Below are 24240 nucleotides of genomic sequence, written 5' to 3'. Positions count from 1 at the left end.
CTGATGGAGTTGAAGATACTGTAAACTTTTAAAAGAATTCCTGAGAATGAACTGCAAAACTAAAGTATTTATTGGAAAAATAAGGCAGAGGTTGATTATCAGAAATCATTCATTTGTTGAATTCTTAATTTTAGTTAATTTATAATTTTCTACTACAAAGTTGTAGGTTCTGTCGACTTACCAAGGAACTATCATTGAACTTCATGGTTCTTTCTAGGAAACTTCCTAAGAAATTAACAGTTCTGTTCTAGGAAATTACAGTATTTGGAAATTGCGAACCCAGAAAATAAAGCTTGTGATGCTCAGTCACATATTTAAGATGACTTGTCAGCTGCCCTGCGAGTGCTTAATAAACTTACATTCAAAATTATAATAATTTATATCCAGTCTTGCTCAAGTGCAGCTGAATTTCTCAGGAGAGAGCAGCTTCTAGTTTTCACTCGACACATTTCCTTTTAATCACATGTTGGCGTCTAAAGACGTCTTCCTTTTTTGTCCTGTGGCGCAGAAAACAAACATGGCTGCACATCAACATGGATGAGCTCAACAAATAAACCACAACACATTCTCCATGTAAGAAACCACAACGCATTCTCCATGTAAGAAACCACAACACATTCTCCATGTAAGAAACCACAACACATTCTCCATGTAAGAAACCACAACGCATTCTCCATGTAAGAAACCACAACGCATTCTCCATGTAAGAAACCACAACACATTCTCCATGTAAGAAACCACAACACATTCTCCATGTAAGAAACCACAACACATTCTCCATGTAAGAAACCACAACGCATTCTCCATGTAAGAAACCACAACACATTCTCCATGTAAGAAACCACAACACATTCTCCATGTAAGAAACCACAACGCATTCTCCATGTAAGAAACCACAACACATTCTCCATGTAAGAAACCACAACGCATTCTCCATGTAAGAAACCACAACACATTGTCCATGTAAGAAACCACAACACATTCTCCATGTAAGAAACCACAACGCATTCTCCATGTAAGAAACCACAACACATTCTCCATGTAAGAAACCACAACACATTCTCCATGTAAGAAACCACAACGCATTCTCCATGTAAGAAACCACAACACATTCTCCATGTAAGAAACCACAACGCATTCTCCATGTAAGAAACCACAACGCATTCTCCATGTAAGAAACCACAACGCATTCTCCATGTAAGAAACCACAACACATTCTCCATGTAAGAAACCACAACACATTCTCCATGTAAGAAACCACAACGCATTCTCCATGTAAGAAACCACAACACATTCTCCATGTAAGAAACCACAACACATTCTCCATGTAAGAAACCACAACACATTCTCCATGTAAGAAACCACAACACATTCTCCATGTAAGAAACCACAACGCATTCTCCACAACACATTCTCCATGTAAGAAACCACAACACATTCTCCATGTAAGAAACCACAACACATTCTCCATGTAAGAAACCACAACAGAGACAAGTCGAACTCGGTTGGATCCAGCACAACATGGACCATATTTTTTCCCTCATCCACCAACTTTCAACACAGCATGGAAACATGCATGGCTAGATAACAAGCGTATGCTAACTAGCATACACAGCTGCATGGTGTTGCCCTCAGCTTGGAGAGAACAACTGATTAACTACTAGGCCACGTACCACATGAGGCTTATATCCCCTCCTCATGTCCCATAATGCCTTGCGAGCTACCTGAGGCTGCACCTGTGGTTGTTGTCCACCAGAGATCGCCAGCAGTCCATTGTAGGTCACTACTACAATAATATTGTGTTTAATACTTAGCTCCCAGTTGTGACTTAACAGTATCTACGCCTATTTATTCATGACTTTGCTGTGCAGCATTGAAAATGTTCTTCAACTAAATGTGGTGATGTTGTGTTTGTGACTTGTGGAGGCACTGGCTACCTTGTTCTTGATGTTGTGTTTGTGACTTGTGGAGGCACTGGCTACCTTGTTCTTGATGTTGTGTTTGTGACTTGTGGAGGCACTGGCTACCTTGTTCTTGAGACTACTCACCTTTCTCCTCCCTCAGCCCAGCCCAGTCACAGCGTGAAGCAGCCTGAGCTGCCTGCAGAGTTCCCTGTCATGGAGAATGAGGTGGACATCATCAACACGAAGGGGATAGAAGACATCAGCTATGTTCAGCAGGAGGCCATAGTAAGTCAGCTGTACACCACACACTGAGGATGGTTCAAACTCAAATAGTGTGTGTGTAGATGAAGTGCTGTGGCCATTGTTCTGAGTTCAGCTGGATGATGTGAACAGAACCACAGGGCAGCACCACTTCCTGGTGTTTCCTGTGAGAATTGACCTCTGACCCCTGCTTCCTGCTCCCAGCAGCCAATCAAACACATGTTTTCCCCTGGGAGCTCAGTGGCCTGTGCTCGACATGGTCTTTGGTTAGTTCACTGTGAATTTTTTTTTACTCTTAAAGTCTAAAAATACTGTCCGACCCCGGATGTTGGAGCTGTGTTACATAAGCTTTTGGGATTGAAGTGTCGGGACTGCGAGGCTGTACAGAAAGTTTCTGGATCTCGGTTCTCACAAAGTAAACAATCATGGGAGAAAGACAGTTTCCTGGAGCTGCTTAAAAAGGAAAATCACCCAGAAGTATTAACATCCAGCTTATTATGTTGGTCATTTATTTGTATATGCCTACTGGGATGGGAAATGCTACAGGTTTCCTGGACTCACCTTTCAAGTGGAATTCTACCCAGAATTAACTTCAATGACCAAAATTAACTTCAGTGACTGCGATGATTCAGAGTTTTCATAGCAGTATTATTATTCCCAAAGTGGAAAATGTACCTTGATTTGATTTTGATTTGATAGTTGTGTAAGGATAAAACAAAAAACAAACGGATAAAATAAAAGCAAGAATGGCAATCATAGATACAGATATATAAAACAATACACCTTTACAGCAAGTGCAATGAGCAAATTCTCATCAACACAAAATACTGTAAACATTGCATGTCGAAAAGGAGTAGGAAGATGGAAACGTATTTAATCCTACTAGAGAGGGAATATGTCCAAATTCATAAAGATTGTGCACCTTATGCCAAGTTGGCACTGGCCGGTATGCAGAAACTCGCCCTCGCCGGGATGAGTGAATGTCATATCTCAGCTCCTAGATCCTTGATGTGACTTAACTTTTTTTGGTGTGTGCTAGCAATCCATTTCTGAAGTCATTTTTCTATTCAAGGTCACGTCCAAGATCAAGTGTAATTTTCAAGGTCATTTTTAGAAAAAGAAAAAGAAGTGTCCATAGAGACAGTCGGCGTGTGTGGGAACGCCCACAAAATGTTGGCGCGCGAGTGGGGTAAAACTGCCCATAAATCTCAATGGGCTGATTCACCAAAGGAAGGTGCTGTGGCTCTAACTACAGTTTTGGGGATTCTAGAGCAGAACACAAGACGTCTATTCAGATGTGCGTTTACTGCGGTGGTTGAATCCCTGATCATGTCTGCCTGGGCTGGGCTAGCAGCTAAATTCTAACTTTGCTGAATGGATAGAACGGGAGATTTACCCCACCCTGACCACGCCCCCAGCCAGGCTGAGCCAGCTAACCCAGCGTCTATGACGAGACATCGCCTCAATTTATAACTCTGGAACTGTCAGATTAACTATGGCTCTAGATAGGGGTGCACCGATCACGTTTTTTGCCACCGATCATCACCGATTGCCGATCACCTATGAGAAATATCTGCCCAACCGATCATCGACCGATTACCGATTACCGATCACCAATATATATATATATATATATATATATATTTATTTATTTATTTTGTAAGCACTAAGCAGCTATAGCAGTCTATTCTAACAGTTTCCATTTTACATATAGGCCTACATTTCATGCATCAAATTGAAAGTGCAGCACATTTTCTTTTTTTTCTACATCAATATTTTATATTTTGTAGGCTAAAGGAAACCGCCAACATGATTTTTTGTGTGTGAGATAATTGGAGCACAAGACTGTGTTGAACTAAATGGCTAGTAGTACGGTAGTCCAGTTCCCTCAGTTCAGTTTATAAAAGAACAAAAATCACTCCACTTCGGGATTTCCATGTTACCAGTTCAATGCAGTTCAGTTCACTCAACAAAAATACTCCATTTTCCGGGATTTCCCTGTTACACAAGAAAAATATCTTCGACCCAAGTTAACTATTTTATCGATTAAGCTAAAGCGGCTAAAGCTAACCGGAGCTATTAACGTTAGGAGGATACACGCAAATATGGATCAAACACAGACTTAACAGCATGCAAATGACTCGGTAGGCGGGAGGACTGGAGGTAACTTCTCTGCTGAGTCTGCTGTAATCACCGGCTGATGTGTGTGATTCAAAGACGCAAGGGGTGTGTTGACAGTCTGGTGTGGTGTGTGGAGGTGAGTACACTGACGAAAGCAAAGCGTGTGCTTTGCAACACAATGATATAAACGTTAGAGCACAATATGAAAGTTAAACGATAGACATTGAAGACATGAAAATGGGCTGCCTCATGTTTCTCACGTGCAGCATGATCGGCTATGCGATCGGCGACAATAAAGAAATATCTGCAGCAGCAGATCACATATTTGAGGTCAAAATCGGCCGATACAGATTGCGTGCCGATCGATCGGTGCACCCCTAGCTCTAGACCTATGTTTTCAGAATCAGAATAACTTTTTAATAAGTTTTATTGCACAATCAGATATACATAATAATATTTTTGTGGTTGAGAAACACTGCTCTATGACCTTCCTATCCCTAGCTATGGCACTTTTAACCCTACGCCCCACCTTCCTTGACCCCCCCCTCCCCCCGCACCAAAAAACCAACAACAACAATAAAATCTGAGGGGGTAATGACGTCACCGTAAAATTACTGACTACAAGCGTAACAAGAGAAAAGGTCCATGTTGTAACCGCCCCCAGTTCTCCCCTATTATCATTTAACACCATCATCTGTTATCATCATCTATTATAATTTTAACAGCATCATCTGTGAGACGGCTGTTGACATCTGACGCCTGGGTTAATGGAGCTCTTTTGGATTTTATTCAGTCAACAGCCTGATATCACCTAGCACTGTACACACACACACACTCACACACACACACACACACTGTACAGAGAGCTATCTTGGTAGCGAGAGGGCTCTTGAGGAATGTTTGTGTTCCCTGAGCCATGTTGATGTTTCCTCAACATGCATTAACCTCACAATATGATTAGCAGCCTCAGACAGACAGGCAACAACTCTGTGTGTGTGTGTGTGTGTGTGTGTGTGTGTGTGTGTGTGTGTGTGTGTGTGTGTGTGTGTGTGTGTGTGTGTGTGTGTGTGTGTGTGTGTGTGTGTGTGTGTGTGTGTGTGTGTGTGTGTGTGTGTGTGTGTGCGCGCATCTGTGTGTGTGTGCGTGCGTGCTTGTGTGCGTGTGTGTGTGAGAGAGAGAGACTCAAGTCAAGTCTAGTCAATTTTATTTATATAGCTCCAAATAATAACAGAAGATAACTCGTGACACTTTTCATGAAGAGCAGGTCAAAACCAGGCTCTTTATTTTAGACCCAACAATTGAAATGAGAGAGAGAGAGAGAGAAACAGAGCGAGAGAGAGAGAGAGAGAGACACACACACACACAGAAAGTGAGAGAGAGCACCTTGTGTTCATCACAACTTTATCGTTGTCTAAGTTTAGATGTTGGCTTCCCGACTGCTTCTCAAGTAACAAGACGGTGGACTCAGCTCAGCCACTTCACTTCACACGAGACAGAGAGGGACCTGGAGACAGAGTTTTAATGACAGACTAGCAAAAACACAAAGAGAGAGAGAGAGACAGAGAGAGAGAGAAAGGAGGGAGGGAGAGAGAGAGAGAAACAGGAAATCAGAGACACTTAACAGTCATAAAACGAGATATTTCAAACAGGACAGAGAGTGGGAGGGAAGTAAGAGGACAAACTGGAGTATTGTGTTTAGCAGCTCTCTCTCCCACGGCGTGCGTCCGCTCGTCTCTCGCTCGATCCGTCCGTCCTGCCGGGGAGCTGGGATGGGAACATGGCAGAGGACGGAGCAGAAAGCCCTGGCTGTCCTCCAGCCTCCAGCTGCCCCCCACAGCCTCCACACTTCCTACGAGACGTCGTCTTCCACGGCAAGTTTCAAGTGAGTGGAACCACGAGAGCCAGAGAGAGACAGACAGAGAGAGAGAGAGAGAGAGACTCACACACACACACACACAGAGGCAGAGAGAGACAGACAGAGAGAGAGACACACACACACACAGAGGCAGAGAGAGACAGACAGAGCGAGAGAGAGAGACACACACAGAGGCAGAGAGAGAGAGGCACACACACAGAGGCAGCGAGAGAGCCAGAGAGACACACGGACAGAGAGAGACAGACACACATACGCAGAGAGAGGGGGGGGGGGGGGGGGGGACAGAGATGGGGACTTGGATTTGTTTTATTTTATTTTTGGTGCATCAACATTAAGGAAATGTCTACTAATAATAATGTCAACTAATCAATGCTGATACTGTGGTAATAGATAAAGGAGTGAGGATAATACAGTACATGCTTTGAATTCCATAGTGTAACTATTCAGTGTTCTTAGCAGACCAGATGGCATGCAGCAGATAGAACGCTCATCTATAAGAGACTTGAGACTTGACTTGGACTTGTGACCTGAGACTTGGACTTGGTGACCAAAGACTTGAGACTTGACTTGGACTTGCAATAACATGACTTGTGAGCACCTCTGAGAGGGGAGACACACATGGAGCAAAAACAGACAGCGGAGAAGGGAGGTAGATGAGGTTAGGGCGGGGCGATATGACTTCTGTCCAGACATCTACTGATGATGCTACTGGACACATCTTCAGTGATGTCCACTGGGAGACAGACACCTCGCTCTCCATCGCCTCCTGATGCTGGAGTTGATCTCATGCATTGTTGTCACGTGCATGCCAACTGCATGTCGCTTTGCAGCACTGCCCTGCAGCTCGACTGCTGTGCGGGCTCACTCGCTCTTATGACATCACTGATGAATGACAACACTTATGATGTCACAACTTCGCATCTTATGACATCACTAATGACATCATCAGTGATGTCACTTTGACATCATCAGTGGGACAAAAATTGAAACCAGAGAACAACAGAGCCCACATTGCCACATTTATTATCTATCTATCTATATATAGATAGATAGATAATATTTATGCTTCAAAGATCATAAAAGTGGTCCTTATTTTAGGCAGGTCTTAGGATTCATTCCTGTAGTACTCTATTGGAGAATGCTCAATAGGAGTCGCATCTTTGGCAGTAAATTGATTTTATTGTTTGAATTGATCAGTGTATTTCAGAGAACAATCAGTCCCTCTGGTTTAGAAGAAGAGGAGAGCGGAGAGGACGCTTTCCTTGGAGAAATACCTGGCCTGGTTCGAGATGGGGGGGGGGGGGTGTCTGGGTAAAAATAAAATAAAAGGCTGTTCTCTTGGAGACAATATAGTAATACTTCTGTTATTCTAAAGTATAGGGTGGAGACCTTTCCCTGCACTCCGCTGGTAACTACTATTATACATAGTATTTTAAAAATTAGTATTTCAGTATTTCATATTTGCCTTGTGTGTATGATGGCTGCATTAGGCTGAAGCTTCAGAGGGATTTTTAGTCTCATTTTTAGTCTGATAGTCTCAGTGTTAATAAGTTAATTGTCCTACATGACGTGTCCATGAGAATGAGACAAGGCAGCCTGTGTCAAAGTCAAATTTAGGACAGAATGTCTCTCTTTATATTGTTGGCTCTGTTCTGTTTGGTAATGTAGGCCAGTCTTTTATCTGATAGAGAATATAAATAGTTTAATCAACGGGGTCGCCTGGCTATCTAAACAGTCTGCACAGCAATAGCGTAATAGGGAAATATTATTGTAAGCAATAATGGAGTTAGATTATTGTAAATCAGTTATGGCTAATGTTTATGTTTTTTTAGGGTTGTGTCACTCTTTCTCCTTCCTTGCTCTTTCACACACTCTCCTGTTCTCTCCCTTTCCTTTGCTGTGAAATTATCTGTTACTTATTAAATGTATATTCCTTTTTAGATCCCTCCGCCGGCGATCGCCATGGCCGGAGGCATTATTTTGGGTTGTCCGTCCGTCCCATGCTCGTTAACGCCCCCCAGTCCGTCTCATGCTCGTTAACGCCCCCTAGTCCCATGCTCGTTAACGCCCCCCAGTCCCATGCTCGTTAACGCCCCCAGTCCATTCCATGCTCGTTAACACCCCCCAGTCCGTCCCATGCTCGTTAACGCCCCTCAGTCCATCCCATGCTCGTTAACACCCCCCAGTCCGTCCCATGCTCGTTAACGCCCTCCAGTCCATCCCATGCACGTTAACGCCCCTCAGTCCGTCCCATGCTCGTTAACACCCCCCAGTCCGTCCCATGCTCGTTAACGCCCTCCAGTCCGTCCCATGCTCGTTAACGCTCCCCAGTCCGTCCCATGCTCGTTAACGCCCTCCAGTCCGTCCCATGCTCGTTAACGCCCCCCAGTCCGTCCCATGCTCGTTAACGCCCTCCAGTCCGTCCCATGCTCGTTAACGCCCCCCAGTCCGTCCCATGCTCGTTAACGCCCTCCAGTCCGTCCCATGCTCGTTAACGCCCCCCAGTCCGTCCCATGCTCGTCAACGCCCGCTCCCCAGTCCGTCCTGTCCCTGCTGTAGATTTACTCTATATTTTCCCACATTAAGTTCTGGTGTCTGACACTGATTCAACAGTGTCTCCTAAAGGGCCATATAACTTCAGATGTTTCACCTGTCTTGTCCCTTTCTTATCCATATAGAGCAGCGCCGACATTTCAACAAAAAACAACCACAATCCAAGTCAGAAACACAACAGCATACGCGGTGAGCCTGTCCTTACTACCAACACTTAACTAGCCTGTACTGTACTGTACTGTACTGTACTGTACTGTCAACCTATAGTGACATCATCAAGCAGCGCCCTATTGGCGAAAAGGTGAAATGTTGTTCATCTTTCTAGCAAATCTAGCTCATTTTTGAGACTTTAAAGCAGTGTCCTCCTGTCTCATATGAGGTGACATGCAAATTAACTAGAGTCATATGATTAAATGTTTCATGTCCTATGTCCTACCCAGCCATGTGGTTGGAGAAAACTATTGAAACTGGGTTGGTTTCAATTCAGCAGTTTATGCAGATGTCAACTGTGTCACTGTGTTTTTTGTTTTCTACATATTTTGTCAAATCCAGTCAGTTTGAGAGCAGTCTTGTGATTTTCCTGTGGAAAGTGAACCATATAATATAATCATACTCGTTACTTGTTCTTTTTTTGGCAACAGGAATTTGGAGCTATGTTGAACACATATTTCCGGATCAAAAAAGTAGTTGGGGCTGATCTCAAAATATTCAGGGTACGCTCCTGAAGATAACCGAAGCGCCAGAGTTAAGTCTGTGAGTCCAGTGTTAAATACTGGTGCCTGCTCTCTGTGTAGTTTGTGATCCATTCCATCTGATCTGCTACAGTATGTGTGACCCAAATATAACTTACTCATCTTTCCAGAACATAATTTGACGATGCAATGTGCATCAAAGCATGTAGGGAATTAAGAAATCTGATAGCCCAGATGCCCACACTGCAAATTTTTTAAATCATATATTTAACACCCTTGAGTTAAAATTAACACTCACCCGGCCGGTGTTTATAGAACCACTGTGAAAGTGTTAAATGAATCACTTATGAAAGGGTTAACAATATAAACACTATGACGGTGTTACCGAACAAACTCTTACAGTGTAAGATATTAAGACCACAATGGATGACAAGTCGGTGTTCCTACTGTAGTTGACACTCAACTGGTCAACACTGTACCAGTGATCAGGTAACACTAGGTGGTGCTAAAATGTACTTACAGTATAACTGGTGTTGAGTACTACTGATACCGGGTACAATCGGTATATGGTCCACTGGGATGAACACTATTAAGAGTTCAAATGTGCAATCTGTTAGTGTAAACCCATGTACAATAATCACTCCACAAAGTAGACTACTGCAATGAAAATTATTCTTTATTTTCATTTAGTTTCTCTTTCTCTCGCCCTCTCTTTCTCTCCCCCTCTCTCTCCCTCACTACTCTCTCCTCCCTCTCTGTCTCTCTCCCCTCTCTCTCTCTGTCAGTCTCTCTCACACACATACAAAAGGAGCCCCAAACCCTGCACACCTATGCATTGTATCTGCTGTGTCAAACACAATGTGAAACACAAAGCCACATGTACACAGCTCTCTCTCTCTCTCTCTCAAACACACACACACACTCTCACACACACACACACTATCTCACACACACACACACACACACACACACGCCTGTATCCACGTGTCCTGTGCGATGCATCGTAAATGCCCTGTCCTCCCTGTCCCTGTCTGTCCCTGTGTGGTCGCTGCCAGCTGCTGAAGGCTCTCACCCCCGAGGACAACACCGGATGCCAGCACGGAATCTACTTCCAGGTAATGAACACATTTCACTATAGAGCAAGGAATGAGTCGGGAAGACCTGTCCTGGATATTGGCACTCCTGAACCGGAAGTGCCAATATCCAGATCTTCATCATCTCAACGTCAATGGGATTTTTGTATGTAGATTTTGGTTAAATGCCTGAAATAAGTTATGTGGTTAACAAAAGTTTATGCAACAGTGGATTTTGTCTTCAGCAAGGTAATCTTCACAAATGAGGACCATTTTTATGACTTTTGAGGCATAAATGCGATTTTTAGAAAACGCTTCAAAAGTCATAAGGCCAGTACGGTGGTTCAGTGGTTAGCGCTGCTGCCTCACAGCAACAAGGTCCTGGGTTCAAAACCCTGGTCCATCCCAGGTCCTTTCTGTGTGGAGTTTGCATGTTCTCCCTGTGTTTGTGTGGGTTTCCTCCGGGTTCTCCGGTCTCTTCCCACCATCAAAGACATGTACTGTACTGTATGCTGGGTTAATACACTCCTGTCAGTGTGTGGGAGGCACTGACAATTCTAACTGGAGTTCCAAGGGACAGCAGTTGAAATGTATGCATCTGGCTAATACTGGCACATTTTAAATGTAATGTTCATTAATGTGCATTGTCCCTCAAATAAGTAATTAATATAATAATAATGTAATTAAATAAGGTACTGTAGCAGATTGTTCTGTATATGTTGTGTACTCTTATTGTGAAACGGAAGTGGAGTGTGGTTCACTCATTCTCTGTGTATCTCTTTCTCCCCTGACCAAGTAAATGGATGGCAGCAGGTCCCAACTAGAAGCGGTCTCCGTGTTCTTTCAATCCATAAACAATATATAAAGAACCCAAAACGCTCGCTTACAGTACATTATGCTACTGTGGAAGTTAAAGGGACATTATGGTACTGTGAAATTTCTGTAGTGTTGTGAAATAAATGAATGCATAATAATCGTGAAACAGTGATTTTTCCTCAGACTATAATCGTACCGTCAAAATCTGTAATCGTTGCATCCCTACTCCCAGGACGGCCAGCGTCACGTGGACTACGTGCTCACCTACCACGTGAAGAAGCCCGGGGGCGGGCGCCACGGCCGGCAGTCGGCGCGTCTGCTCGCCGACAGCGCCTTGGCCCGCAGCCTGCGCCGCGGCCCCCACCGCGGCCGCGACAGACACCCCCACGCCACAGAGGGCTGGGGGGACTCGCTGCCCCCGCCCACGGGTGACGCAGAGCTGGGATGCCAGGCAGAGAGCCTGACCCTCACCCTGGACTACCAGGAGGATGACAAGAGGATGAGGAGGGAGGAGTTCGAGGGCAGCCTTAGAGACATGGGGCTGGAGCTGGAGAAAGACGAGGACGTGAGTTCACGCCTTCAGCCTTTCATTTATCTGTCGGGCTCCAGTCTTAATATGGTTCTATGAGGGACCAGAACATACTGCTGCTGTGGTCCAAGTCTTTATGGTGCTTTAAAGCAGTGATTCCTAAACATTTATTTATATATATATAATATATATATCATGCAAAGATTACATAAAAATGTCAATATCTTAAAGGGACACGCCAACATTTTTGGAGATTTGCCATATTGCCGATATTAAATGTAGAATGTGGATGCCTTTATCTTCAATGTGCGTGCAGTACAAACAGCGGTACAGCCCTCACTGCTACTTAGCGTAGCACTACAATGGCAGTCTATGGTACTTTTGCCTACTCCCCTTCAGTCACCCAAAATACACATTCCAACAGCGCCGGAAACACTCACATGTCATGTACATGCTGTGACTCGTGTAGTCACGCGATTAAATAATCATCCAAAGTTGTGAAACGGTCATTTTCGAAGTAAATCCCCACACCGAAAACTAACAAAGAGTAACCGAACTAACAAAGAGTAAACAAAGTTACTTCCTCGTTTGCCATGAGGCGTATGCGCTGTACTGATGACTGCATACAGCATATGCGCCTCATGGCAAATGAGGAAGTAACTTCAGTATAATAAAATGTTGGTGTATCCCTTTAATTTAATGTAGATGCAAAGGAACATGCAATCGGCCCGCCGTAAACAAGCAACCCAGAAAAATGGCCACGCACGATGGTGCAACCCACAACAGCGCCCAGCCCCCCCCTGACCTGAAGCCAGATGGAACCTTATTATTTCTAAGCTCACAGCATTTAATTTCTTTACTTTGGTGGCTAAAAATGCAAACACAGAAAGAGAAATATTTGTGAAAATACGCACGCACGCGCGGATACACACACACACACACACACACACACACACACACACACACACACACACACACATCAGTGGTAGCTGACATCAGCTAGTTTAGCCCTGGAGTCCCACCATGTGTAGTTGTCACAATAGATACATTGTGACCAGACTACATGCAGGACAGAGATGTGTGTGTGTGTGTGTGTGTGTGTGTGTGTGTGTGTGTGTGTGTGTGTGTGTGTGTGTGTGTGTGTGTGTGTGTGTGTGTGTGTGTGTGTGTGTGTGTGTGTGTGTGTGTGTGTCCGTGCGTGTGTGTGTGTTTGTGTGCGTGCCCCTTTCCTTCAGAGGTAGTGTAGTGTTGTTTGGGTTGGTTCTTGTTATTGCTGTTTCTGTTGCTGTAGAGCAGCACAGGTATGATTGATCTTTGTTTGTAGGCTAACCCGGAGGTTAGCATCGCCTGGTTCCCTCGCCTGGAAGTCAGTGAGCTTTTTGAATGGGGGTTTGGTTCATGGATCTATTAAATTATGGTTAGATGCCTGAAATTGTGATTCATTTCCTCATTGGCGAGACTTTGGCATGCTATGGAGAGAGCGGCTCGAAACACGCACGCGTATACACACACACACACACACACACACACACACACACACACACACACACAGACACACAGACAGTGTTAGAGAGAGGGGAGAAGGGAGAAACCTGCTGCAAACCTGGGAGCTGCACACCTGCACCGCTTACTTCAACACCTGGGTGTGATTTTTCTTTTACCATGCAAGAAACTTTTCTTTTTTGTTATTTGAAAATAAAGTAATGTTTAACTCTTTAACTCATAGTAATATTAATCGGTCAAAATGATTCAGGTTAATTGTTGACATCTCTAATGTGGACAGGTCCTTAGTGGACATTTAGACAGACTCACCACATGTGATGTGAATCTTTTTTTTTGTGCTAATATTTTCTTCACGATTTTTTTTATCCCATTTTTATCCCCCGTTAGTGCTAATTTTAATTTATTTATCCTGCTTGCTGCTCCACCTTCTGCCGATCTGGGGAGAGCCGAAACTGGCTCCATGCTTCCTCCGAGACATGGGCAGTAAGCCAGCCGCTTCTTTTCACCTGACAGGGGAAGCTTCACCGGAAGGACATAGCACGTGGGAGGTTCACGCTATTCCAACCAGTTCCCCTCCCTCCGAACAGGCGCCCTTAACGACCAGAGGAGGCACCACATCAGCGACCAGGATATTGCATGTTTTGGTGTGGGGTTCCTATATGAAGGACACCCCCAGGGGTCACGGGGAGAACATGCAAACTCCACACAGAGTGATGTGAATCTAACAACTGAACGCTGCTGGGAAGACAGACAGCATACTTGGAGCTCTTTGACTTCAATCAAACTAAACTGAACTAAGCTAAACAATGTTACACTTGACGACAGCTGTCACAGCACTTAACGGCAGGAAAATGGCCATAGGCGATGGTAAGGGAAGTGGTTGTCACTTAAAAAGAGAGATTTATTCTTGATTCTTGTGTTTGTACTTGTGTTTCTACGGTTTATGCTAGCTTGAGCATGAAAAACTGTGAGGTTTTGCTCTGCTAACTGTTGGCTCTCTCTCAGACGTGTAGTGATAGTGGGCCAGGCAGCTTGGTTTGTTTGGCCCTGCTGTCAGGGTGGATGGATGATTCGTCCTTTAAGCCAAAAGATAAACAATCAACTTGTCCTGCTTTTCTCTCTTGCCTTTTCTCTCTTTGTTCCGGGGCTCATCTGATTGTTTAATATTGACAACAGAGACAAGACAACAGAGGAGGTACTTTCTGCGGTGGCTGAGGACGTTCAAGGTGTCAAAGACAACATTGGTACTTTTCTACACCTCCAAGTGAGTCCATCCTCACCTCCTCCATCACCGTCTGGTATGCTGCTGCTGCTGCCGCCCTCAAGGACATCTCCATCGTGCTGAAAAGGAGGTCGGATGCAGCCTGCCATCCCTTCAGGACCTACACAGTGCCAGGACTCGTAAAATCATGCCTGACCCCTCCCACCCAGGTTATAAACTCTTTAAGGCCCTCCCCCCCTTGGCAGAAGACTGAGGTCTGGCGGTACCAGAACCTCTCGTCACAGGGACAGTTTCTACCCAACTGCCATCCGCCTCTACAACCAGACCCGGAAGCCCCCACAAATAACGACTTTATCACCCCCCAGACCTACCTGAGGCCTTTCGACTGAGGACCTGCCCAAGGGTCAACTGGAAAACATTGGGCAACGTTAAGGATGATGTCATAACCCCTGATGATGTCATGTCATGCCCCACAATCGTCAAGTGATGAGTCATACTCACTGATTATGTGGATGACGTGTCATGAGTTTGGTCACAACCCCCCAAAAAAGTGTGCACATGGCGCATCGTCTATTAAAGGTCCCATTCCGTGCAAAAGCTGTTTTTACTTGTAAATGCATATATACTGCTGTCAGCCCTCCCTGTAATGAGTGGTCACAAGCTCAGAACTGCCACAGTTGGATTTGTCCCTATCCAGCGTCCCCCTGCAGTCTCCTTCAAGCCACACCCCCAAACGCTCTGTTCCCCCAGACGGGGTATTGGGACGTCACAAGCTTCCTCACGCATACTGCGCGCGTCTCTCTCACACAAGCTATCTGCACCATTTTGTCTATAGCCACAAAATTAACACTTCTAGCTGGAGCGACGCCAACTGTACGTGATCCAGCAACTGCGGAGGTGCATTCGGTAAGTCTAGGCATTTTGAGATGTCCTCTTTAGCGTAGCAACGTTAAGTTAGCGGTAGCGTTAGTTGTGGACACAACCCAGTGTGCTGGTCCACAGACGCTAATCTGATTGGCCGCTGGGAGCCTGGGGCGGGCTCTCCCTCAGCGGCCAATGGGAACTGTTAGTTCTGAATATATTATAGAAACAGACCATTCTTGGGACGCAACGAGATGAGGAAGTGACAACTCCGTCAGAACGAACGGGGTTGCTATATTTTCGACAAATTAATCCAGAATCATGTTTTATGGACCAGAGACACACGTTTTTAAGAGGTTACAGCTGCACGAATTGGGACCTTTAATTTCTAATGGGAAATGAGTGTATTCCTGCTTCTTTGTATTCCTGCTTCTTTGTCTTCCCGATCACATCCCTGCATTTCATTGTAATGACTTGTGATGTTGCACATTGTGTGTACTTTAGTTGAGCCTTTTATCTTGTACATTTGCCAGGCCAAGACTCCAGGTGTGGGCTTTGTGAAGATTCATGCTCCCTGGAGCGTTCTCTGCCGGGAGGCTGAGTTTATGAAGCTTAAGATGCCCACCAAGAAAGTAAGACTGATTTATGTTCTTTCTCTCTTCTCTTCTTTTTCTATCACTTTTCTAATCCTACCCTGTGTGTCTCTGTCCAACTTAAGAAGGTACATTTTCCCTTCTCTCTTACTCAAGTAATCTAGTTTTGTGTTGATGTAAGTAAATATCATAACTGGGGTTAGAACAACCCAATTAAGCTCATAGTCTGGTATGAGAAAACTGGTTAAAATGGCTGACTTACAGACTCACACAGTATTTTGGGTACAACAATTCAGATTCATTTATTTAAAGAATGGGACATTGCACATTAATGAACAGTACAGCCGTACAGTAAACATGCCAGGTTATAGCCCAAGGGCTAGTTTCCACCTGTAGTTATTTTGATGCCAACAATGCCAACAGAAAACATGGCAGTGAACAGTAACATTACTATTACTATTGGGATCATCATTTCTTTCCCCTGTATTAAGCTATGATTGCCACTATTGCCACAGAGGGAGAGTAGGCTATTCTACTATTTTATGGCAACAGATATACTCAATCACAGGCTATCAAAGACTTGCAAATCTTTGATAGCCTCCCTCAACATACTGTAGCTATGGTTAAACTTTCTGAATTATACATGTTCAATTTATAATGGCGGACGGTGTAAAACTAGATTTTTTGTTAGGATCGCTCAGAATTGGCTCTTCCAAAACATTCCATCTTACGCTGATGGTTTTGTTGGAGCTTGGAAAGGCCAACTCCAACACTAATGGCAACTAGAAAAGGCAACATTCTGTCCTTGACTCGCTGTTTGTACATGCACTATAGTAGCAGTAGTAGTAGTAACAGCAGCAGCAGTAGTGGTAGTAGTAGTAGTAGTAGATAGACTGATAAACTGTGGAATAATATCTGACTTATAGCCTTGTTTACAATCCAGCGTGGTTTACATATACTTAGACTGTAGGTACAGTATGCAATTATTATTTTTTCCTTATACATTTATAACGGTCACTCTACATCACACTTATGTATATATTGTAAATAGCATTTTTTTTTTTTTTTTTTTTATGTACGTCTGCTCGCTGTCCTTGTTTGTTTGTTTGTTTTAGCTTGTATGCATACCCTTTCTTTTTCCTGTGTATAAGTACATTGAGAGCAACGTACTGTCTGTATACCGGTCAAATTCCTTGTACTGTATGTCTACATACGTGGCCAATAAAGCTGATTCTGATTCTAGTAGCCTACTAATACAGTAGTAGCAAAGTTTCCCCTCCATATACATAGTGAAAGGCTTAAAATATATTCTGGCAAGACTACTCAGCTAATCAGACCATCGCAATCATTAAAATATCTATCAAGGCCTTCTCTGCAACCAGCATTTCCTACAATGTGGTTCCCTCAACCAGCTGGCATCAGATCTCAACAGCATGTCAACACCAGCGACGCACAGCGACGCACACCTAGCCTGGGAACCAGCTCATGTTTTATTTGCTCTGGCAGATGCATCAGGCCCCCTCCCGCCTGATCTACTTCACACTTGACTTGCTGGGTGTGTTGCTGGGGACCCACCCAAGGAAGTGCAGTGTCGAATTTGGTGCAAAATGGAACCAATCAGAACATGGGTTTACGGTTATTTGTTTTTTTATTTAAAAGGATCCCCATTAGCTGCCGCCCGAAACGACCGCTAGTCTTCCTGGGGTCCAAACACAAGACAGTAAAATTCAGTATAAAATAACATAGTAAAAAAATAGGAAATAGTATTGCACTTTGCATTTTACAAAGTGCAATACAGGAGAATCACAGAGTAAAAAGCAGTACAAAAATAGGAAAAAACATAGAAAATAGTTTGGTCAGCTAGTTATGTAGCTGGCCAGCTACATTACATACAGACAGACATACTATTAAAAGAAAAACATAATGGGAAGTAAAGTTGTGTGCCAAGTTTCAAAGTGTGTTTGCTGGTGTTAGTGTTAGTGAGTTGTGAGATGGGATCTTAGTTTCCGTTTAAAACCTACCCTCCCATGAATGGAGGAAATGTTTACTGGCAGACAATTCCAGGACATTATAGATCTGTATGTGACAGTTTTCTTCATAAAGTTAGTTTTGGGTCTAGGCAAAGGCAAAGTTAGCAATGATGACATCATTGGATGGAGCTGGACTGCGTTCTACCAATCAGAGCCTGTCTCAGCTGCACTGATGACATCACAATCAATGATGACATCACAATCACAATGAGTTACTGTCCATTCAAACCAATAGAGGGTATGCACACCCACTGGAACACGCCCCCTCAATCAGGAATGAGTGTCAAATTGAGTGTCAAATTCCTCCCTGAGCAGCAGGTGTCAGTTATTTAGGCTGATTGATTACTGCATTCAAGCTCAGTCTTGCTGTGACTCAGTGGGCGTGACCCCACAGTGACTTCTGCCTCTGTGACATCACGTGCATACCCTCTATTCAGCCGATGCAATTAGACGCAGGCTTGTGCGTCTATCTGTCTGAATCTGCCCTTAGTGACCCAGTGAGTGAGTGTGATGAGTGTGTTAGTGACCTAGTGAGTGAGTTATGCCAGGATCAGACTACACGATATTTTTTGTCGTTCACGATGTCACCATGTCAGACGAGGCCATCATACTGCCATAAATTCGTGGCATGTCTTGGTCGGGAGACTGGCCACACTACAAGTGTATTCTCGCTTAACACCGACAGAGCATCGTATGCCACCGTCATCACGTCGTCTGCTGTCGTCAGCGAGTTCACAGGTCGTCGGGGAGGCGGACCTGTGAACGAAATCTCCCAGCATGCATTGAGGCCACTACATTGACAAGAAATAGCAACCAAATCAGCCTAAATAGGCTAAAGTGGTAGATAGAAATAATGTTTATGTTAGCACAACATGCAATTGTAAAACATTTCAATATTGGGCAAAATAAAACATTGAAATCCAAACACAACCCTATGTGAAACATGTATGTAATCCAGGTGCTATATACAGTATATCCCTTGCAGAATTAACGTTATTTGGATGAGTGACAGGCTCTACTGTGATGCACTGTGATGTCCGCTCCAGCCTCCAACTTACTTCATGTGCACGCCCACTATTTTCTGGCCAGCTGCTGCGAGACGAGAAGGAAGAGAAACGAACATGCAGCCGACTCTGCTGAGCTCATGTTATTTGTAGTGAGCAATGCCCATTGCCCAGGCGTTTAAACGCAAATTAAAACACCCTGGCCTTTTTATCTCTTTTATTCTTTTGAGCGGAGCGGAGCGGTGAGTGCGAGCGGGTGAAATCTGTATCGAGCGGGGAGCGGTCTCCCCAGGACCTGATACCTGTCTTCCGGGGTGTCACACTAGGCGAAACCATGTCCAAAAGACTGACATGCCAGTCTTTTCGTCAGGGCGTCGTGAGGCGTCCTAGACGTCCCGACTGGTCCCGACGATGGTCTTTGATTATGTCACACTACAAGAGGTGAAGACGGCCGGTCATCGTCCCCGACGGTCATATTCGGGCCCGACGCTGAAAATCTGTCGCCCACGACCAAATCGGTCTAATATCGGGCTGAATTCGTGTAGTCTGAACCAGGCATTAGTGACGCAGTGAGTGAGTGTGTTAGTGAACCAGTGAGTGAGTTAGTGTACCCAGTGAGTGAGTGAGTGAGTGACCCAGTGAGTAAGTTAATTTTTGACGCAGTGAGTTAGTGACCCAGTGAGTGAGTTAGTGACCCAGTGACTATCCCCCCTTTTTTCTTTTAATTACCACTGGGTCGCTGAATCATGTCCTTTGATGTACTGACCCAGTGGAAAAATTTAGATTTTGAGTGCTAGAAACGAAAGTAGAAACTAACAATGACAATGTTGCACCAACAGGGCCCTGTTGGTCGATTTAAACCTTTGTCTGTTGGTCGATTTTAACCCTGTGTCTGTTGGTTGATTTCAGGTATATGAGATGAAGCAGTCCAGCAGTGTTTTAGAGAAGATCCACTCGTTGATCAGTAAGGTCTCAGAGCCTCTCCATCCAAATGTTGAGGAACACCAAACCAAAAACATCAAACACCTGTCATACACTTTCTCCAGGGAAAAACAACATCTGTAAGTACATCTTTTACATAACAACATCTTCATTCTTCACATCCTGAGTTATGCTCTTTCCATGAAGCCCACCAGCTTTCATATCTGTTGTCTAGTTGTTGATATATTGTGGCTCTAAAATAAAGTTTTTATCGATGCGATAAGACTGTCATCGCGGCGACTTCCGCTCCTCATTCTGAGCGTACTCTGTTTCCATTCGGAATTATTTTGAAGCCGTTTGTTTACCAAAATGCTGATCGGTTGATCCCTCGTATAGGCTATAGGTCTAACTGCTGTCGACAAGGCTCCAAGGCTGACGTTAGAGCATGTTCCCAGCTCAAGTTTCAAAGTCAGTAACATTGCGGACGGTTGACATATGGTGCTATATTAACCTGCGTCATTTTAAAGCAACATTTTACTATCCTGGTATCAGGAATGCACATACTGTATCATGTATGCTGCTAGGAGGCAAGGTTATTTTAGGCTGACCCACACATCAACTCCCATAAACACACGCATACGCACACACACACACACACGTTTCTTAATGCCACCAGGTGCTGGGTCCACGCAAATAGCATTAATCACTGTTATTAGAGTAACTACACCCCACCTAAATCTGTGGTGACACATGACACCTAATGGTGAAAAGTATGGTACTGAACTGACCTTCTGCTATTGGCTGATCTTTCAGTCTTGCTCTTCCTGCTGAAACATTTTCAAATGTGTTGTGGGACCCTAGTGTCTTTCTTTCTTTCTTTTAAAAATGTCTGCCGCTTAGGAAATAAGTCAGAGCAATATTAGGGGGTATAGGCTGCTATGGCCCTCCACTACTCAGGCAACAAAAATTTTGAAATCTTATTTATTTATTTATTTATTTATTTATTTATCAGTTCAGTCAAATAGTTTGGCTTTTATTAAACAGTGAACAACTTGGCCATAACTCATCTAACCAAGCCAAAAGTCTTTTAAGCCCTTTTCCAAATGTGTTTTCTAATTGTTTATAGCTTGTCCTCTTACTTCAAGTGCAGAATATCCACTTTAATGGATGATAACAGTAGCATGTGCTGTGCCTCTGTGTGTTTCTATTCGCAGGTTTGACCTGTCAGACAAAGATTCCTTCTTCGACAGTAAAACCAGAAGCTCTATAGTAAGTCGAGTGAATCCTGTCTGTGATCTTTCCACTAATCCTAGCCAGTAACTACTTTCCCCTGCCTCTCTTGTTTAGCACATAGGCCTTAATATTAACAGATTGTCCAAAGTAGGGAGAATAATCAACTTTTCAACTATACACCAATAAAGCCATACAGAATTACTATCCTTAATAGCACATGATAATATACACTCCAACTACATCATCCTAAAAGCTATTTTTATTATTTAGCTATAGCAAGAAACCATCTGCAAGTATGTGAAACAAACAACATAACAGAATGAGGTAGTAGGTAGGTAATATGTATAGTATGAATATGTATTCAGGCAGAATTCTTCACATCAGGGTCACAGCTTACATGTATGTGCTTCCTGCACACTTCAGTGTTATAGACCGTCCATATGATTGTCTCTGGACAGGTTTTCACCGTCCACACACAGCTCGTTAAGTGCGGGCTGTGTGTGGTGAGAGAGAAGAGTCTGTCTGTGTGACCTCTCCTTATATTATTAGTGATTGCTATGTTCTGTGTTTAGTGGCAGCAGTTTTCAGGAGCATGGTGAGTTACATTGTTGTGTCTCTTTCCCTCTGTCAGGTTTATGAGGTATTAAAACGAACAAAATGCACAAAGGCCAAGTACAGCATGGGTAAGCCTCTCTCTCTCTCTCTCTCTCTGTCTCCCTCTCTCTCCCTATCTCTCTCTCTCTCCCTATCTCTCTCTTTGTCTCCCCCTCTCGCTCTCTCTCTCTCTCTCTCTCTCTCTCTCTCTTTTGGTATATTATGGTATATCCTGTTTTGCCAGCCTGGTTAGAACAATTGTATCAGTTGAAATCTGCAGTCTGTTCATCCTCTATGAATGCAGTCAATTAAAATCCAGAGGATCATCCACAGGCCCCACTACTCAAAGACAAAAGATATGCCCAGATATGGGATAAATTCAATCTACCTGAGGCAAATTTGTGTGAGTTATTGGTCTGAAATGTTCAAAATATTTTCACAACTATACATTGAACCATTTTAAAGAGAACACAGCAATGTCTTTCCCGTGGTCCAAATTCCATTATTTATTCATTTATTTTCATTGGAACCAAAGCCCTGTTGAACACTGGATTTATGACATCTGCAACTGGGATAGGGATAGGAAGGTCAGAGAGAGTTGGGATTTGAGGGGTGGGTAGGGGGAGTGGCTGGGGGGATGTCGGTGGGTCAGAGTCAGGGTTCTGATCCAACTCACAAAATTTGCATAGCATAACAGACAGGAGTATTGGCCTTGGCGGAGGTCTGCATTCTCCTAGGGCACTTCTAGCTTTAATTCTGTTTGAAAGTTGGTCACCATTCACTTCAGTTGTTTAGGAGAATATTGCAATGCTGTTGTAGATAATGAGTGCATTTTCACAGGTAATTCTGATTCTACCAGCAGCTGTGATTTAGACTGTGTGATGCTATGGTTAATGTTGCATGTTGGTTCAATTACAATGAATTATTTGCTGTTCATTTGTGTTCATTTGGCCAGGCTGTGAATATCTTACATACAGTAAACTCCCTGTACCCACACTTGTTTATGCTATTCACCTCAATGGCCTCATATTAGAAGACCTGGGCCTTAATTAGTGAAGTAACACACAAGTAATGTTAACTACCACTGTCTGTCTCTCTGTTGTCTGTCTGTCTGTCTGTCTCTCTGTCTGTCTCTCTGTTGTCTGTCTCTCTGTTGTCTGTCTCTCTGTTGTCTGTCTGTCTCTCTCTCTGTCTGTCTGTCTGTCTGTCTCTCTGTTGTCTGTCTGTCTCTCTCTCTGTCTGTCTGTCTCTCTGTTGTCTGTCTGTCTGTCTGTCTGTCTCTCTCTCTGTCTGTCTCTCTGTTGTCCGTCTGTCTCTCTCTCTGTCTGTCTCTCTGTTGTCTGTCTGTCTCTCTCTCTGTCTGTCTGTCTCTCTGTTGTCTGTCTGTCTGTCTGTCTCTCTGTCTGTCTGTCTGTCTCTCTCTGTCTGTCTCTCTGTTGTCTGTCTCTCTCTGTCTGTCTGTCTGTCTGTCTCTCTGTCTCTCTGTTGTCTGTCTCTCTCTGTCTGTCTCTCTATTGTCTGTCTGTCTCTCTGTCTGTCTGTCTGTCTCTCTCTCTGTCTGTCTGTCTCTCTGTCTGTCTCTCTCTCTGTCTGTCTCTCTGTCTGTCTGTCTGTCTGTCTGTCTCTCTGTCTCCTATAGGAATCACCAGTCTTCTGGGTAATGCTGTGTACACAGCAGCCTACCCACTCCATGATGTGAGTAGTACTGGTTCTACCCTATTATATTAGCATGAGCCTCCTCGCTCCAAACTCTTCCTCTTCTTCTTCTTCTTCCTCTTCCTCTTCCTCTTCCTCTTCCTCTTCCTCCTCCTCCTCCTCCTCCTCCTCCGCCTCCTCCTCAAAATGTTTTTATTAAAAATTTCCAGACAGAAAAAACACATACATAAGCCAAATCAAACCAAAAAAGAAACACGACCTAACAATAAATAATTCATGTAACTTATAAAAATGCTCTGGAGATGGTGGTTTGGATGGTGGACCGGTGAGGGCAACAGTGGATGAAGAGCGGAGAATAACCTTAACAGATGAGAATAAGGTTTCACATATGATTGTAACGGTGTGTGTACAAACTAACAACATTAATTAATTATTGGAGATGTGTCAAATCAAGTCCTGGTCAGGTCATATAGAGGTCATAAAGAGGTCACATAGAGCTACAAGCTACAAGTCTACAAAAAAAATACAAGTCTACAACTGTCTTTAATGATTTTCTTCTCTTTTAGGGAGATATTGTGGGGGAGAACGCAGAACCTAATGACAGGAAGGTAAGAATCCTATCTTCTTTTGTGATGTCATCAGCGGTGCCATCAGTGATTTGATCAATGGTGTCACTTGAGCAATTGTGATGTGGCGCTGTGCTGTCTGTCTTGCCTGCCTGTGCACAGTCAGTCCTGTCTTCACTCTGTGAGGTTATCAATTATCAATTTGTTTTTCACTGCGTAAGAAAATGGACTT

General features: G+C 43.9%; 1 protein-coding gene across 1 annotated transcript in view; it reads left to right on the top strand.

Annotated features, from left to right (window-relative positions):
- Nucleotides 1-6063: 6063 nt before the first annotated feature.
- ano1b (anoctamin 1, calcium activated chloride channel b) overlaps nucleotides 6064-24240 on the top strand; it is a gene marked incomplete at both ends in the record, with an annotated part of 50613 nt that continues 32436 nt past the window's right edge. The window contains 9 exons of the mRNA XM_083654689.1: nucleotides 6064-6168; nucleotides 10463-10522; nucleotides 11529-11861; nucleotides 15945-16043; nucleotides 19948-20099; nucleotides 21174-21228; nucleotides 21824-21875; nucleotides 23426-23481; nucleotides 24009-24050. Of these exons, the coding sequence (XP_083510815.1) occupies nucleotides 6064-6168; nucleotides 10463-10522; nucleotides 11529-11861; nucleotides 15945-16043; nucleotides 19948-20099; nucleotides 21174-21228; nucleotides 21824-21875; nucleotides 23426-23481; nucleotides 24009-24050 (954 nt within the window). The remainder of the gene's footprint in view (nucleotides 6169-10462; nucleotides 10523-11528; nucleotides 11862-15944; nucleotides 16044-19947; nucleotides 20100-21173; nucleotides 21229-21823; nucleotides 21876-23425; nucleotides 23482-24008; nucleotides 24051-24240) is intronic.

Source organism: Poromitra crassiceps, assembly GCF_964638095.1.
Source record: "Poromitra crassiceps genome assembly, chromosome: 18".
In the NCBI taxonomy this organism is placed as follows: domain Eukaryota; kingdom Metazoa; phylum Chordata; class Actinopteri; order Beryciformes; family Melamphaidae; genus Poromitra; species Poromitra crassiceps.
This window is presented reverse-complemented; position numbering and strand designations above follow the sequence as displayed.